Here is a 16,455-nt window from a genome sequence, read left to right on the forward strand (position 1 = left end):
CCATTTCAAAAATAATTTGCCTTCAAAAGCATGTCAGTAAATCTGCAAGCTTTAAAATAATAGCAACCATGTGCCCCATGTGTTTGCCAGATTCATTTTTTATGATGTATAGTCCTCTGCATTAAAATCAACGCATTTTTGATAAAGAAAGTAATGAAAAGAAATCAAAAGAATCCATTCCAAAAACTTCACACCTCTCAACCCCAACACAGGACTGAATTTATTAAACTTGGTCACTTAATGAAATTGGAGTTGTGAGCTCCAGTTAGACGCACCTGTAAATGGTAAAAAAAGGTGTCCGAAGTTTCAGTTGATTCAGAGTACAAAATGTTTTCAAGCCTGATAGTTTTAAGCTAAACACCAAAAATTACAGACTACACACTTTTAAGTTCTGTCCTTCATATTTTTTAAAAAAGAGTTTTATAAAGATTTCAAAAGAGAATGTTTCTGACATCCATACATTTCTAGAACTGCAAGTGAAATGATATTAAGACCAGAAAATAAGAATCCTACTTTAGAACATATAAAATCTATATAACTGGTTCTACTTATCAGAACACCCTTGAGGCTACAGAAATACAGAATTGTTTAATCTCCAGGTAACCCCACACCCTCCTGTAAGGAGAAATACATCTTACATTTCAATATCTGCCCTCTTGTTTTTATTCTAAACGGGTTTTTGTTTTGTTTTGTTTTGTTTTGGGGGGTTGTTTTTGCGGTACACGGGCCTCTCGCTGTTGTGGCCTCTCCCGTTGCGGAGCAGAGGCTCCAGACGCGCAGGCTCAGCGGCCATGGCTCACAGGCCCAGCCGCTCCGCAGCATGTGGGATCTTCCTGGACCGGGGCACGATCCCGTGTCCCCTGCATCGGCAGGCGGACTCTCAACCACTGTGCCACCAGGGAAGCCCTCTAAACGGGTTTTTCAAGGACAGAAAGCTTAAAGTTCCCCATTCAGTTTTGGTCTCTAAAAATAACTTCCAATTTTCCCTGTGCAACCAATGGGTTATTACAAAATAAAAAGTACTAAAAATGAAAGCTTAATAAGCTTCGAAACAAAAAAATAACACTAGAGTGTGGCAGGGAAGGTAAAAAAAGGAAGTCTGAACTAAGGTCCCTAAGAATGAGTCCTCTACTCAGGGTTCCACAGAAAAGCCAACTCATGCCAAAACAATGCACACTCCACGAACAAACACACACTATGAAAACGATGAACTAATGAATGGTATTAAGAAACAGAAAGGAAAATCTGGGAGGAATGAAGGTGTGTGTTACTATCTTTTAAAAATCAAGAACTGGTCTAACATCTAGGTAATGTATTTGTATAAATTCTTATTTTTAAACTCACCTGATTCATTTTCAATTCCTGTTGTGTTCTGAAAAGATACACACAACAAAGAAACTTCTTTGATTACATGAGCCCTAAAAAGAAAAACAGACAATTGTGATATGTACCTGCCTACAAATTGACAGTGATTTAAAACCACACACAGAACTGCAGAGTCTGCTCAAAGGGCTACTCATAAAGCAACTCCGTGCCAGATCAACTTCAATATATGCTGAGAACTTACTTTGCAGATTTATTATCTACAATAAAATAGATGTCTTACTATTCTTTACTGAGGCTTCACTGTACTCTACAATTGAAAGCAGACTCATTAGAATGACATCAAATTTTTGCTTTGGAACTGAATCATCCCTAAGAAGAAATAAATTAGCTTTGTTAACAGAAACACAAAGCAGTGCTGAGTAACTTATTATGCAATGTAAATGTTCTTCTTTTACTTATATCAATACTGTGTTGAATACAAATACAATTAGAAAAACACAATAACGTATAGTTATTGTGTTTTTCAAGTTCCTGAAGTAGAAAGGTGGATTTACTAACATTTCCATGGAGAGTTCTCTTTGAGGAAAAGAATGAAAACTTTGAAGTAAAATGCAAATGTTTTAATAAAAGCTGTTTGGAAAGACCTACACTTATTCCTTTAAAATTTTTCTTCAATTTATTCAGAGTATAGTAACAAGACGACAAAATCATTTCTTGGAAATGCAAATGACATACCTGTCTCTAGATAACAACCTATGAAGATGGTCCCTTCTGCAACGTTCTCTCTTAGAAGTCATTTGATGTCATTCATAATATATGAAAATCATGAGAGTAGCACTTCCACTGTAATATTCTTGCTTTCAGCATGTATACATACACATCATTAAGCATAATTCTATTTCTTCACGAATTTACCTATATTTATGTTTTCTTCCTAGACCCACAAGACTCTGCTCACATTGTAACTTCATGTTCTAACTGCTAATAAACCAAAGAAAGTATAATTCAGGGACATTATTCGCCCGAGAATATACCTGCCACTGGGCAGATAGCCTGCCCACTATCCTAAAGAATAGTGCTTTGACATTTCACCCCATTTCATTAATATGGATCGTTTTGGGTTTTTTTTTTCTTGAGCTCTTTAACCACACTCACCTGGATCACCTTTAACAAAGGAACTATATTTAAGCTAGGGCCTGGTCACCTGAACTAGTTTTTATTCATATCTGGCACAGGGAATGTATTTGATAACTTGGAATTTGTCAGAGAGCTCAGTGCTATACAAATATAAACTTCTATGAAGTAAATACTCAGTGAATACAATTTCAGAAAACTGGTGGTTAACCCATGAAGTCCATTCCTTTAAATTTTAACATTAAGCATCTTTCTCACATATTTTTAACATGTCCTTCCTTAGTATATACATCCTTTATTGAACATAATCCATCCTTTTCTATGAGACTTGAAATCATTATAAAGTTTAAAATGTGTATTTGTCAAACAGTGATGAGATTAGTGGTCCCTGAGGCGTGCACGCCCGACCCCCTCTACCAAATGCCTACTGACAGCCGTACAGTTCCACCAGGAGGACCTTGTGTGACACCTTAGGGCTCCAGAAGTGAATGAAATGGCAGGGGTTTCACCTGCCCTCTCACTAAACTTTCAGAGGTGGATTTACTAACGATGGCCACGAAGAGTTCGCTTTGAGAAAAAACCTGCAGTAAAATGCAAATGTTTTAATGAAAAAGATCTTTGGAAAGATGCTTTATCATTTCCCTTGGTTTGTCCTTTCCTTCTCACAAGAATCATCAGTATCATTTATGAAGCTGCTTCTAAGACCAGCAGGCACTGTGCTACCGTCAAATAAATCAGCTCTGCTAATTTTCACAAGGTTAGTCTCTCAACTAACGACACAAACTCAAGGAAGTTAAGATAACTCCGCCACAGTATCAGAATTTTGGTTTCTGCTAAGGTTTCTTAACCATATTTCACCAGCTTTTTACTCTCGCCTCACCTTGCACCTACTATGTGCCAAGCTCTGCTTTTGAACAGTGAGCACACGGATCCCTGCCCTCTCAGGACGGAGACCACAGTAAACAAATAAGCAAGTAAAATGTGTAGAAAGTCAGACAATGAAAGTGCTTTAGAGAAAAACAGAGGCACATGGAGACGAAGGACAGGGAGACAGGGATTTTAAACTGTCTCTATCTCACTGCCTGTGAATCCATCAGTATGGTCAGAGAAGGCCTCACTGAGAAGGGACATCTGCTAAAAGCTGGAAGGAGAAGAGCTGAGAGTCAGGAAGGGATGGGGGAGGAGCATCGTAAGGGAGTAAGACTGTACACAGTAGAGGAGAGGCCTAGTGCAGGAGGTGATGGTACGGAGTGGAGAGGGGTACAGGGGAGGCAGATCTAAGACAGGCTTCGCAAGGTAAGCGCTGTTCACCAGAATGGCTATAGCTTTTCCAACCAGAGATGGAAAGCCACTGGGAGGCTTAGATTAAAAAGAGACCGTAAGGAGGTAGGGTGACCTCTTAGGAGGCTAATGCCCCAATATAGGCAAGAGATGATAGTGCCTTGGCCCAGGTAGCAGAGGAGATATGAGAAGTCATTGGATCCTGGATCTATTTTTAAAATAGAGTCCCCAGGATTTGCTGCCAGATTCGATACTATGTACGAAACAAAGAGAGGAAGTGAAGGATGACACCAGGGTTTTTATCCTAAGGACATGGAAGAATGGAGCTGCCATTTTCTGAGATGCTGCCTCCTTCTTCCCATCTGCTTGTCATCTGTTTTCCCTCTTTATTTAAAACATCTTCCCTTCCTTTTCCTCCCGTTTTGTAGTTGCTGGCTCACAGGCACAAACCAAACCACTTAGACACTGTGACATCTAAAACTGAATAACTAAAATATGAAAGTACTGGAAACATCTTAGTCTTCCATTTATCTCAATGAATCTTCTTCTTAGTAAAAAAGTTACAATATAATTCAGATATTAATAATCTTCTCTCTGACTTTCTACACTGTCTGTTCCCTCTCGGTCCAAATAGGAATGCACCTAACATTTCTTTCCACAGACTAGAGGATCTTAACACCTTTGTTTAAGGGTTCACAATTACCCTGTATGCTTAGATCCTCCCATCACTTCTAATCCTAATTGCTAAAAACCACACCCTCATTTTTTTTCTTTCTCCCTCTTGCCTCACAACATTGTCATATTATATATCTAAAATATTTTACAATAATCAAAAACATTGCAAATCTGACACTGACTTCTCAAATGATATTTTAAATTAGATTTATTAAACTATACTAAAAACAAGGGACGTTACAAGAAAAGAACTGAGATTTTAGCAGTCTCTCTCAACAGAGGACCACTGCATTTTGAGCTGGAGAACTCTTGTGCAGGACTGTCCCTTCCATTAAGGCCACGCAGCACTGCCCTGCGTAATCAATGCCAGCAGTCCCTCCAAGCATTCTGACAACCAAAAATACCTACACACATCCCCAGATACCCTCCCAGTGGAGAACCTCTGAACTGTAGTAATCACGTCCTAGCTACAATATGATAATATATTTTAGAGCAACTATAGATTCTAAACATTGTCATTGGAATAACTTCCTTAAGATTCCTCCAGGATTGCAAAACCCCTGTGGAAGTGCCTGGCAATTCTACGTACCTTTCACATTCAGTGTTGACTTCAATAGCATTGATTTATATACCCCCTTATCTAACTCAGATGTCTCAAGGTCTAAGTTTTATCAAATGTGAGAACTTGAAGTATCAATCCTATCAGTGTAGAAGCAAAGAGAAATCTTTCCACACCTATCACCGAAACTTAATAATTCCATCAAACCTTAAAAAATGCTTAATAATTAAGTGTCTTCAGTTTTCCAATGGTAAATAATGAAAATCTTAAAATCCCCAGGACTTCTCTGACCCTGGATTCTGTCTTAGTTTCTTTTTTGGATTTCTATGCCTGACCAAATCTTCTTTAGTATGTCTACATTTCCCTTCTATTCTACCTGTTGACGCTTTTCAGATAAAGTATATTAGACAGATATACAGATTTAGAGCATGTGAATTTCTATCACCAACTATACTAACAGCATACACTCCTTCAAAACTAAGAGCTTAACCTTGATTTTACAGATCCAAGGTTTTAATAATATACACGTACTTAACTTTTCAAGATACTGCTTTCAAATTCTAGGGCAAATCTTCGTTACAAATATTTAGCTTAATAATACCATAAAGATGATTTGATTATACATGATCAGTATGAATACAGCAACAATAAAATAATTAGGGTCTTTATTCAAATGCCAGTCCCTTAGAAAGTCAAGACAACCTCAGCAACTGTTAAGCTGCTGTCATCTGACATGGAGGCCAGAGACTAGAAAATCTAGAAATATGCAGGAAACCCCATAGAAATATGCAGTCCCAGGGTCAGACCAGCTCTGCAGCCCCAGCCATACCTCTATCACGCATCCTCTGAGATAAGGCAGATTAAAAAAAAAAGATAGACAACAAACTAACATTAATGCAATACGTCTAACACGTCAATCTGTCGTACCTGTCCTTTGTAGACTTGTGAAACCTACAAAACTATATGAAAAACCTTTAAAGAAAAAGCAATAGCAGATTCTTTAAGATTAGTTTAAGTCTGGGAGGAAAGGGAAAGAATGAGGAAAATAATCATTTGATTCGCATATTCACCTATAAGTTACTGATAATTACTTTACAATTATTCTTTTGAATCAGTTTAGATCTTTTGGGCTATTTGGAAAATAATCAAATTTGCAACATTCACTTAGGGGTCACTAATATTATAATTATTCTCTTAGATTACAAAAAAATCCCACATTGTAACATCAAGACTCAGAAGAAACTAACTTTTAAGATTCAGGAAGCAACACACAGCTTATGGACAAAGAGTGAATGAAACAGAAATAAGAGAACTAGCATGACTGTATCAAAATGTTTAAAATCATAAATACACTGGAAAATGGACTAGATGCCAAAAAAAAAGTTTTAAAAATATCACTTTGTAAAAGGAGTCTTGGAAAGTTTATGACCTACATAAAAAAAATTATTCTAAAACTCATCACTACATACAGTAGATCTCTCATGGTAAATGAATAGCATTGTAGTAAACACAGAGATGATTAAGCTTTTTGCGGACGAGATTTACAGTGCTTAACACTCAGCTTTCTCAACCAAAAGATTCTTGCAATCCAGAAGCTTCTAGAAAAATAATCAAAATATCTAAATTATGCCAACTTCTCAAATGCAGTTTTCATCAACAAACACAGCTGATGTACTCACTATAAAAAGCTACCATTCATAATTCCTATCAGAAGAACGGAATCACCAAGTTACAATCTATAAACTCTAGCTATCAATATGAAAACTTTTAGCATCTATTCGTTGGATTAAGCAAAAGCACATAATTCATAAATATTGAATCTGCCTAGCAATTTGCTAAATGAAAAATCATTCATTTTCCTTTTCTGAAATAATATATAAATTTCACAAGAATAATCATCCAGAACATCCGGTTTCACACTGAAGAATATATACCCCCAACCTTCCTTGTAAAAAGCAGAGGATATCACCAAATTAAATACGCTAAAGTGGAAAACATCACAACTGGTACGTTTATCATTCTCAGCATAAGGAGTCTGTGTGTTGGGGTGTGTGTGTGTGTGCGTGTAAAGAGACTGAGAATACAGCAAGGATTTGGTAATTCTTTGGTAAATCAGAGAATACGAACTCTTGCTGCTTTAAACTGCTCACGTTTCTTACCCTCTAGAATGATTTCCACCCAAGGCAAAAGGCAATGGTATAACAAACCATATGACACAGAGGAATTTCCCCACCTAAAGTGTATATTAAGAGATACAAAGAGAACAGAACGCTCACAAATAAACCAGTGATTTCTCCCATTTCAATAAACTGGTTTCCTCAATGGGCCCAGAATACCACAGGCAAATATCCCTGAGCCTGATTCCCCAAATTCATAGAGCAGTGTCCTGACACCAACCTAAATAAGGAAGCAGAGATTAGAGAATTTACTCCAGGTGAGATAATTCGATAGTGACAACAGTTTCCGCAGAACTGAGGGGAAAACCAGAAGGTCCGCTGTTTTGAATGGCTTCAGAGCCACAGAGCTCTGGTGAGACAACGAGGTTGATTAGAGTTTTTGTTTGAAACATCTAAGTTAAACAACACCACAGCAGAATGTTAAATAAGAGACCAGCAGACAGACTAGGAGAGTACTACAAACACAAAGTTAGATTACGGCACTTTAGGGCTCTTTTCTTCCCTTAGAATATCTCTCCACTTGAAAAAAAAAAAAAATTAAAAGGAAAATTTTCAAAAAACACTGCTCCAAGCATCCACTAATAAAGAGCTAGTTTAGCAATAAATGTATAGCAATTGCTGATTATTCATCATTTACCTGCTGCTGTTATAGATGGCTACTATTATACGCTCTCCCTATTCTTTTGACTAAATGTGTACATCTGTGTCATTATATTATGCTGAACGTTTAATTTATTACATCAAAAATTTCAGGGTTTGTTTAGGGTTTCTAAAATAATTCTACAAATGCTTTCCATTTCTCCATCTTTCCAGCGAGTCCCCGCTGTCTGATGAGAACTGTGCACAGATTCAAGATCATTATTACAACTCCCATCTCTCCCCAGAAAAGGACAGCTGAACCAACTGCTGACTGTATATTCTACAAAACAGCATTAAACTCAAAGAAGTTCCTATGAAATGATACTTCTCTAACATTTCCCCTATGTTAGATGTGTAAAAACTTCCAATTATTATAAAAGGAAAATTAAGTCGATTCTTTCCTAACACTCAAATGCCAAGCTTCCAAATCAAACACAAATTTTCTAAAAGCAAAAGATGCCCCGTGACAGTTCACTTCACAATTCCCAAAATAAAATGAGTTCTCAACTGAGCCCTTTGAGTTATTGTTCTTCCACTGGAGCTGCCAATGCAGATGTTACTTATGTGATTAAACATGTAAAATTGAGAGATTTTCAAGAACGCCCAAAATACTTCTGAATCTCCTTTAAAAGGGAAGAAGGCGTCAGTAACGTGAGGCTCTCGTCCCGGCTCTCAAGTATGCACTTTCTCACTTTCTGAGCATTAATAGGGTCACCTTACACGTGGCTGCTCGGAGCTTTTTTGGTTTTTCCTACACAATAAAATACATAGGAAAACTCAGCCTCCACAAACTACACATAAATGACAAGGAGGCTTCTGAAATTCATAAGCGAATAACAGGGCAAAATCACAAGTTACACCACATAAAGTGACAACTGAAACTAGATTTCACTAAGATGGCGGGCTCACAATCACCACGAGATCCTAGAGGTCTTCTCCCAAGAGTTTATTATTATTCTGGTAGGGAGTGACTCTTCTACTTTAAATAAAACTGAGGTTTGGAGCCTATCCTCTAAATATGTAACTATTTCTGTTCTCAAGAGCATTTTAAAATAACAGCAACACCTACTGTTTGCAGAGTAATGTCTGTGTACTGCTCTACAGTTTAAGAAGCTCTGTACACACATGAATTTTTATTGTTTAAAGGGAAGTATGTTTCCTCAAAATAAATTATTTGTGATTCTTGTTTCAAGGTAAAGAGGAATGCCCGCCCCCCATGTATGATACAGAGGATGAAAGACAACCCCTTGGTACCATCGGCTATAGTAAGCCAGCCAGTGCCACTCAAGTGAGGGTCTGTGCAGAGCAGTGATAGGCTAGATGGGATAGTTCTAGGGGCGTTTAAGTTCCAGGTTAAAAGTAAACTTGGCCTGTGTGTAACGTTCGTTCCCCAGGTAGTGAGGGAGGAGTTATTATCCACCCAGCCTCCCTCCTGACCCACTCCACAGGCCCTGAGGGTCTTCAGAGAAAGAAGGAAGAGGGATTACTTAAAAGCAGAGCCGCCGGTGAACGTATGCAGGCAGGAGGCCAGGGAAAGAGCCTGCTTTCAGGACTGCCCATCAGCAAGGCAGCTTCGGCCACCTGGGGTGGGCAACTTGCCCCAGAGGAGTTTCCGACGGAGAACTGCCACAAACAAAGCAATGCCTAACAGTTTAGGAAGGTTAAATTGACAGGAAAGAGTGAGGAGGCAGGAGAGGAAAGGGCAGCCAGAAAGACTGGGGCCAGGCAAGCCGGTTAAGAATCTGGATGATAAGCGATAAAGGTTTGAAACACAGATGACAGCTGAAAAGAAACAAAAAATATGACTAGCACTGCAGAGGAAGAATGAACAGAATGTGTTTTCTAACTGAACAGGAGGTAAAAAGAGATGGTGAAGATGAGTTCAAAATCTGGAATGTGACTGACAAGAAGAATGTGTACATTTTAAAGACAGGGCAGCCAGGAGTAGGGATGGCATTTAAGTGGAAGGTGGTGAGTTCCACGTTAGAGGCTCTGAGGAGAGGCCAGACATTCAGGGGAAGCTGCATCCATCAAACGGGAAAAAAAGGTCCCACCACAGACTGCCTTCAAGGTGGGGGGACAGAGATTTAAAAGTCTTCAGCCACAAGGGGGTGCCTAGGGACAGAGGAAACTGCCAAGAGAAAAATTATCCAGAGAGCAGAGTAGAAGGTGAAGGACTAGCCTTTGTGCAAAAGGCGTGGAAAAAACTAGGAGAAAAAGTCGCCCCCTCCACCATGTTCAGTAGGGGGAGGATGGGACAGGCCAAAAACCTTTACGACTGAGAGATAACTTGGAAGTGTTTCTCTTGAAAATAACTGCCGCGTTATCCCTCAATACCTATTACATTAAACAGGTGTCTAAGAAAAACGCTATTAATGTTTCTGAAAAACCTAAAGTATCTCAAATTGCTCACATATTCATCTATTCTTCTTAAAACATCCCAGGAAAAGACAGAAGTAATCACTGTCCACACTTTTCAAATAGGAAGAAGAGAGAGAAGATAACTGTCCTACCCCTACCACGGCCAGAAATAACGAAGTCCCTGCGCTTGATCTGTGAGATAGTTTATTCTGTATATCGATCGAGGTAGCGCTCAAATAAATTACCAGGGAATTGCACTGATACAATATTTATCACCAGAACAAGTGACCTGACCTGCTCAACAACCTCTAACAGAGGTAACAGAGCTTCACAATGAAGAATCTAAATTTATCCCAAGAGTCCTTCTTTTTAAAATTCCTACTTTTAGATGTACTTCAAAATTAGGCCTCTCAGAATTACGGCAAAGTCCCTAAAATAGGACTCACGGAATGGGAAACATTTAGAATCTCATTTTTATACTGATACTCCAATTTATGCCTAATTTACACTGCCTTAGTAAGGTCTTATGAAATGTGCAGAATTCATACTGATATATAAGGTTTGGTGAAATCTCACAATTCTCTTCAAACATTGATGGCATCATTTAAATTATTTCAAAATGCCACAGAATTTTCCCACCAGAGTTTAATGAAGTCTTAGTGGAACTACTTATATGCACATGTAAAATCTGTACGTTTCGCCAATTTCCAGACAGGCTGCCCACCGTCATCAAACTAACAGTTGCACTTAGCTTTCCATATTTCAGGCAAACTGTGCCAAGAAGTAATTTAGCTCTTCCAAAGCAAAGCCTATCATATGATTTATTGCAAGAGCTACAAAATACGTTTTTCACCAAAATGGCTGGCCAATATATAAGCATTCAGTGAAACCTCCTTTACTGCAGGCTCCAAAGGACTAATAAATGAAAACAGAGTAGATGACGTGAACCAAGACCCTAAGAATGAGGATTATAGAGTACTGAGAAAAATATTGTAAGTATAATTCACTCCAAATGAACCAGATTTATTACATACAGTAACTCTAATACATGCTTCAGGGAAGTCAGGGTGGGGGATGAAAGGCATTCTCTTTAAGAAAGAATATTTAAATGACACATGCATTCATCCCAGTGCATGAATGTGATTCTGTACATTCAGATACTCTGTAATTAAGAAAACCAGCCCATCACCAAATGTGGTCCAAGAGCACGTCTCTTCTTTTCCGCTTTATTTATCTGTTAAGTGCTAAATTACTCATTATTATTATTATTACTATTACTACTGATTAAAGATTACTTATTCCTCGATAAAATTTCAATCGATACTGTTCTTTTAAATAATTCAAATAAAGATTTGACAACTTATACTTTTTTTCCCCAGGGGAAGTTGCATGTTTGCCATAAAAATCAATAACCTATCTCGAAATTATGAAGTAATAGTTAGTAAGCACTTCAACAGTAAACTTTATTTCTTCAGGACAAATTTATCACTTTCAGTGCATAACCCTGAACCGGTGGTTTAAAAAAAAAAAAAGATTTTAGAAAAACTAGACTTTTATCATCAGTTTTTAAGGGGTTGCTTCACTAAGTCTCATTTTCTAGGAAAGACCATTGTTTCCGTGTTATTCAGTATAACAGACCACAAGCTTAAATTATTCACCAGGTATCAACTCTATGCAAATTTATTTAAAATTCCTAATAATTTAACCTACACACTGGGAACGCTGATCCTATGTCATGAAAACTCCTCCGTAGTTTCCAGGTTACCTCACATTGCTTTACCTCTTGCCACGAAAGGGACGCCAAAGCAAAATTTCTGAAAGTGACCATTCAACAAAGTCATAAAACCAAACTCAGGAAAGAACTTCCACAGTAGGTCCATTCCCTGGCTTCAGTGGGGACCTGAGGTTAACCATGCGTTGAATAGTATATTCTTCCAGTTCTGTGACTACAGTGATTCCATAAACCGCTTCAATGATTCAACCACCCAGTCTGATGGACTTTCCTTTAATGCAGTGGCTGCGAACTGGGGCGATTTTGCCCCCACAAGGGATGGACATCTGGTAATGCCTGGAGACTCTGTCGACTGTCACACCTGGCGGAGGTGCCACTGGCATCTGGGGCGTAGAGGTTAGGGGTGCTGCCAAACATCCTACAAGGTACAGGTCAGCCCACACAAATTACCCAACCCCAAAGTCAACCATGTTGAGGCCAAGAAACCCTGCTTTAGTGGAACCTAAGTACTGCCTTCAGATGATCTTATCGGCTCTAACTATAAACAACTAACTTCAAAAGTAAAGAGCCAGAACAGGACCCCAGACCTCTCACCAAGTGCCGGGAGGAGTGACAGCATAACTGAGGAGCTCCAGGCAAAGGGCACAGCCCTGGACACACGTCAGCAGTATCAGTAGTAGTCTCTGTCGGGTAACATCCCCATCATTTGGAAACTCCCTGGATCTACACGTTGCCACGCAAGCTTGACAATTTTCCCCCACTGTCCACCTACTCCCTTTTCAGTCCCCACTGTGGAGTTTTCTAGTGCAGCCCACAGGCTTTTTTTCTTCTGCATGGGGATTAAAAATAGCATGAAAATCAAGTCAGAAGACATGAAACTAGTAAATAACCTAAGGTGCTTTCCATCCCAGAAAGTCTATGATTTAACAGGACTTAAAAGGTTTGTAAATCAGATCTCGAACTTGAAAAGAGATGGGCAGCTTAAAGAAACAGCCCCATGAATAAATAAACATCTAACGTAAAATAATCATCAAAAGAATATTCGTGCAGATATATGTATGTAACTGCACAGACCCGGCTGAAGGAGGAGAATAAAAGGGAGCTGAGGGCTTCTCTGGTGGCGCAGTGGTTGAGAGTCCACCTGCCGATGCAGGGGACACGGGTTCGTGCCCCGGTCCGGGAAGATCCCACATGCCGCAGAGCAGCTGAACCCGTGAGCCATGGCCACTGAGCCTGCGTGTCCAGAGCCTGTGCTCCGCAACGGGAGAGGCCACAACAGAGAGAGGCCCACGTACCGCAAAAAAAAAAAAAGGGAGCTGAAATGGAGTGCTATTTCTTAAAACTGCATTGGCAGGAAGAATGAGTGTTTAGAGGCTAAAAAACAGAATTTACATTCTCACGTATCTTAAAAGATGACAGAACTTTAAAATTCACAATAGAAAAACCTTTTAAACAAATCTTAACGAAAAGAAAATCTCAGGCTATAGAAACCTTACTGATCAATACGGAATTGATAAATAAATTATGGCCAGTGCATATATGACATAGCCATTAAAAATCATATTGAATAAGATTTAGTGGCTTGGATATATGCTCACAATATCGTAAGGGAAGACAAACAGTATACATGATATCAATACTGTAGCAAATGTAAACACATAGAAGTGAATAAATATATACAAGGAAAGAAATACTCTTGCACACCAAGAGAGACAGGGAGGAGGATGAGGTCTGCCAAAATGTTCACAGTGGTTATCTGAGGAGTGGGAAGGGAATGGCTGATTTCTATTCCTTCTTTGTGCTTTTCTCCATTCTCAAATTGTCCTACAGTGAGAATCTTTTGTTACTGTTTTGTACTTACAAAACGAATATCAATACATTATTACAAATTTATACCAAATTGTTTCAGGAACTGGCCACAAAATGAGAAAAAACAAATGTGAATATGCCAACTTTTCAATGAAAGAAACCACCTTCAGAATCAACAAAAGCGAACCTCTATTGAGTGTTATGACTAAGTGCCTGGCACTTTTCTAACCACTACAAATGTATTAACTTATTTAAACCAAACCAAAAAAGATGTGTAAAAAGAGCCCTGGAACACCAGAACCTGTGAACAAATGTTAGTCCTGCTATGAATTTCCATCTCAGTTTCCATCGCTTGAAATGAGGGAGTTGGACGATCTTTAAAGGTCCTCTCAAGCCTACACTGAGATTCTACATGTAAAAGAATGTGGGCAAATGAGTGTAAGTTAGCTTCTGGAGAATGAAGGGGCAGCTGCATGCCATCTCAAAAGCAAGACCCTACTAAAAAGGAACATACGATATGTCTCTCAGTTCCTCCTCCTTAATATTTGTACAGCACATTTCATAACATGTTAAAAAAAAAAAATCAACCAACGTTTAAAGGCCTACATTTCCCCAATACTTGCACACAACTGATCAAACGGAGATGAAGTCTGGCATCTTAAGAGAATCACTGAAAGGTTCCATTTGTTAAACACTGTGGTTGCTTTTCTGCAGTAAACAAAAACTTTAAGTAACACTTTAATCGCCTTCTGGGTAGGACCATTTTAGAGTCTGATTAGAGGGATTTAAAGACTTAACTGGGATTCACCAAAGGGCGTTCCACCTCTGAAATAGAACCAAAACCCCAAAGCAACGCTGAACGGAAGATGAGGGGCCAGCATGCGTGTCCTCTCTGGGGAAATCACAGCTGCGTAGTTGAGGGAACGTGGGCTTCCCAGGTCGATGTGGGGTTATTCCCGGTTCAGTGGTCCACGTGTGGGTCGGGAGCAACCACGGAGGTGTGGGAAAGACCTGTTTGGTCTACTTCGTGTCTCACTTGCCACCATGAAAAAACAGGTTCGTGGGTACCTTTGGTAACAAAATGAGTAAGAGAGAACTGCACGTCTGTTAAAAACAAAAACACCGGTGGGTCTATGATGGGATTACCGAGGGAGAACACTCCCAGGCTTAAACCACACTTTGTGGATTGGGGAAACACAAAGACGCGAGGCACAAAAATTCAGAACGCAAGTGTGAGAGACACGTTCGGCTGCAACACAAAAAAGAGAAGCAAGACGACTTGAAATTGGAACGACCCTGGGACCCGCGGGCGCCCGGGGTCCCGCTGGGGTCGCAGCCGCCCGTCCGGCGCCGCCGCCCCGCAGCCCACACGCGTCCTCCCCGCGGGGCGCGCGGCAAACCAACAGCGACAAAGCGGACCCTACTACTTCCCGGCGCCGGGCCCCAAGGCCGGGCCGAGGTGCTCGTCGCGGGACGAACTGACCCCGGACCGCCACCGGGCTGCCGGCGGGCCGCGCCTCGTTCCGAGGCTCCCGCGGGCGCAGGACACAGGAACCTCGGAAGGGGCGCGCCCGCCGGCCCGCCCGGCCCTGCACGCCCGGGTCCCCGGCGTGTCGCCCCTGCCGCCTCGCTCCTCGCGGGCAGGAACGAGAGTCCCGGCGCCGAGCCCGCCGCCGTCCCGGAAGCCACCCGCCCCGGCCGCCTCTTACCTGCGCCCGCCACGCCCCGCGCCTCAGAGCGCCGAGTGCCGCCGCCCGAGCCGCCGCCGCCCCTCCGCCGGCCCAGGAGCCCGCGGCCGCGCCTCCGCCATCTTGGCTCCGGTCGGAAGTGACGTCGGTTGGCGCCGGCCGCACGGCCTCCGGGACCCGCGCTAACCGCGCGGTAGCCTAGGGCCGCGACCCCCGGCTGAGCAGACCCCGACGCGCCGCTGCCGGAGGGCCCGGGCTGCACACACCCCGAGGGCCCGGACCCGGGCCGCCCTGGTTCAGAGGCGTGTTCGCCCCGGGGCCCCGACCTCTGTTCTCGCGGGCTCGACGACCTGGGCCGCACGCGCCGCGACGCGCGCCATCCTCACGGGGACCCCGCGGACCCCAGCGGTCAGCGCCGGGGCTCGCCGCCACCAGTCTGTCCGCGCCAAAGGCTTGGGATTCTGCGCGATCGAAAGTTACTGCAAGAACCCACAGCCTTTAATAAAAGGCAGAGGGTGAAGGAAAATGGGTTCATCACTATGTCCCTGTCAAATGAGTAAACACAGACCCCATTTTTCCCTGTTCCCTAAAGGACCAGTCTAGCCTCCCCCAAAAAAGACCCAGCTCCAAGAGGGTGGATGCAGCTGGGTTTATTTGCGCATTCATTACAAACAAGTGTTTCTTGCCTGCCCGCCATGTGTCTAGCACTGTGCTACGTGCTGGGGCTACAGCACAGAACATGACATTGGAACCTTGACCTTGTGGAACTTGTGATTTACAAACGAGGAAGCCAACAGACAGCCTGGGTGACAACGAATGACTGCTCTCATGGAGATGAACGGGGTTGAGTTGGAGATGTCTGTTTCGACATCCAAGGAGCGATGTGTATCAGACATCTAGCAGGCAGTCGGCAAGGAGTCTGAAGTGGGGGAGAGAGGTGCAGGCTGGAGATGAGATAGAAAGTTGGGGGTCTATCGCGTATGGATGGTATTTAAAGCCATGATCACTTCAAGATAAAGCCTTGAGAATGAAAGCAGGAAGAATCTAAATGAATGGGTGACATTAGACTCCATG

The 16,455-nt window shown here is 41.5% G+C and overlaps 1 protein-coding gene across 8 annotated transcripts in view; it reads right to left on the reverse strand.

Moving 5' to 3' along the window:
- PRDM2 (PR/SET domain 2) overlaps positions 1 to 15,526 on the reverse strand; it is a 118,901-nt gene extending 103,375 nt beyond the window's left edge. For 3 of the 8 annotated variants that reach the window (XM_073795763.1, XM_019918888.3, XM_019918887.3), the window contains exon 1: positions 1,345 to 5,465. In XM_073795763.1, coding sequence (XP_073651864.1) covers positions 1,345 to 1,353 — 9 coding nt within the window. In that variant the 5' untranslated portion in view covers positions 1,354 to 5,465. Of the gene's footprint in view, positions 1 to 1,344; positions 14,762 to 15,402 lie in introns of those variants that run through there. The other 5 variants (XR_012327958.1, XM_004313845.4, XM_073795767.1 and 2 more) reach the window with 4 other exon arrangements.
- Between the last annotated feature and the right edge of the window lie 929 nt (positions 15,527 to 16,455).

The sequence above is a fragment of the Tursiops truncatus genome, chromosome 1, assembly GCF_011762595.2.
Source record: "Tursiops truncatus isolate mTurTru1 chromosome 1, mTurTru1.mat.Y, whole genome shotgun sequence".
Taxonomy (NCBI): Eukaryota; Metazoa; Chordata; class Mammalia; order Artiodactyla; family Delphinidae; genus Tursiops; species Tursiops truncatus.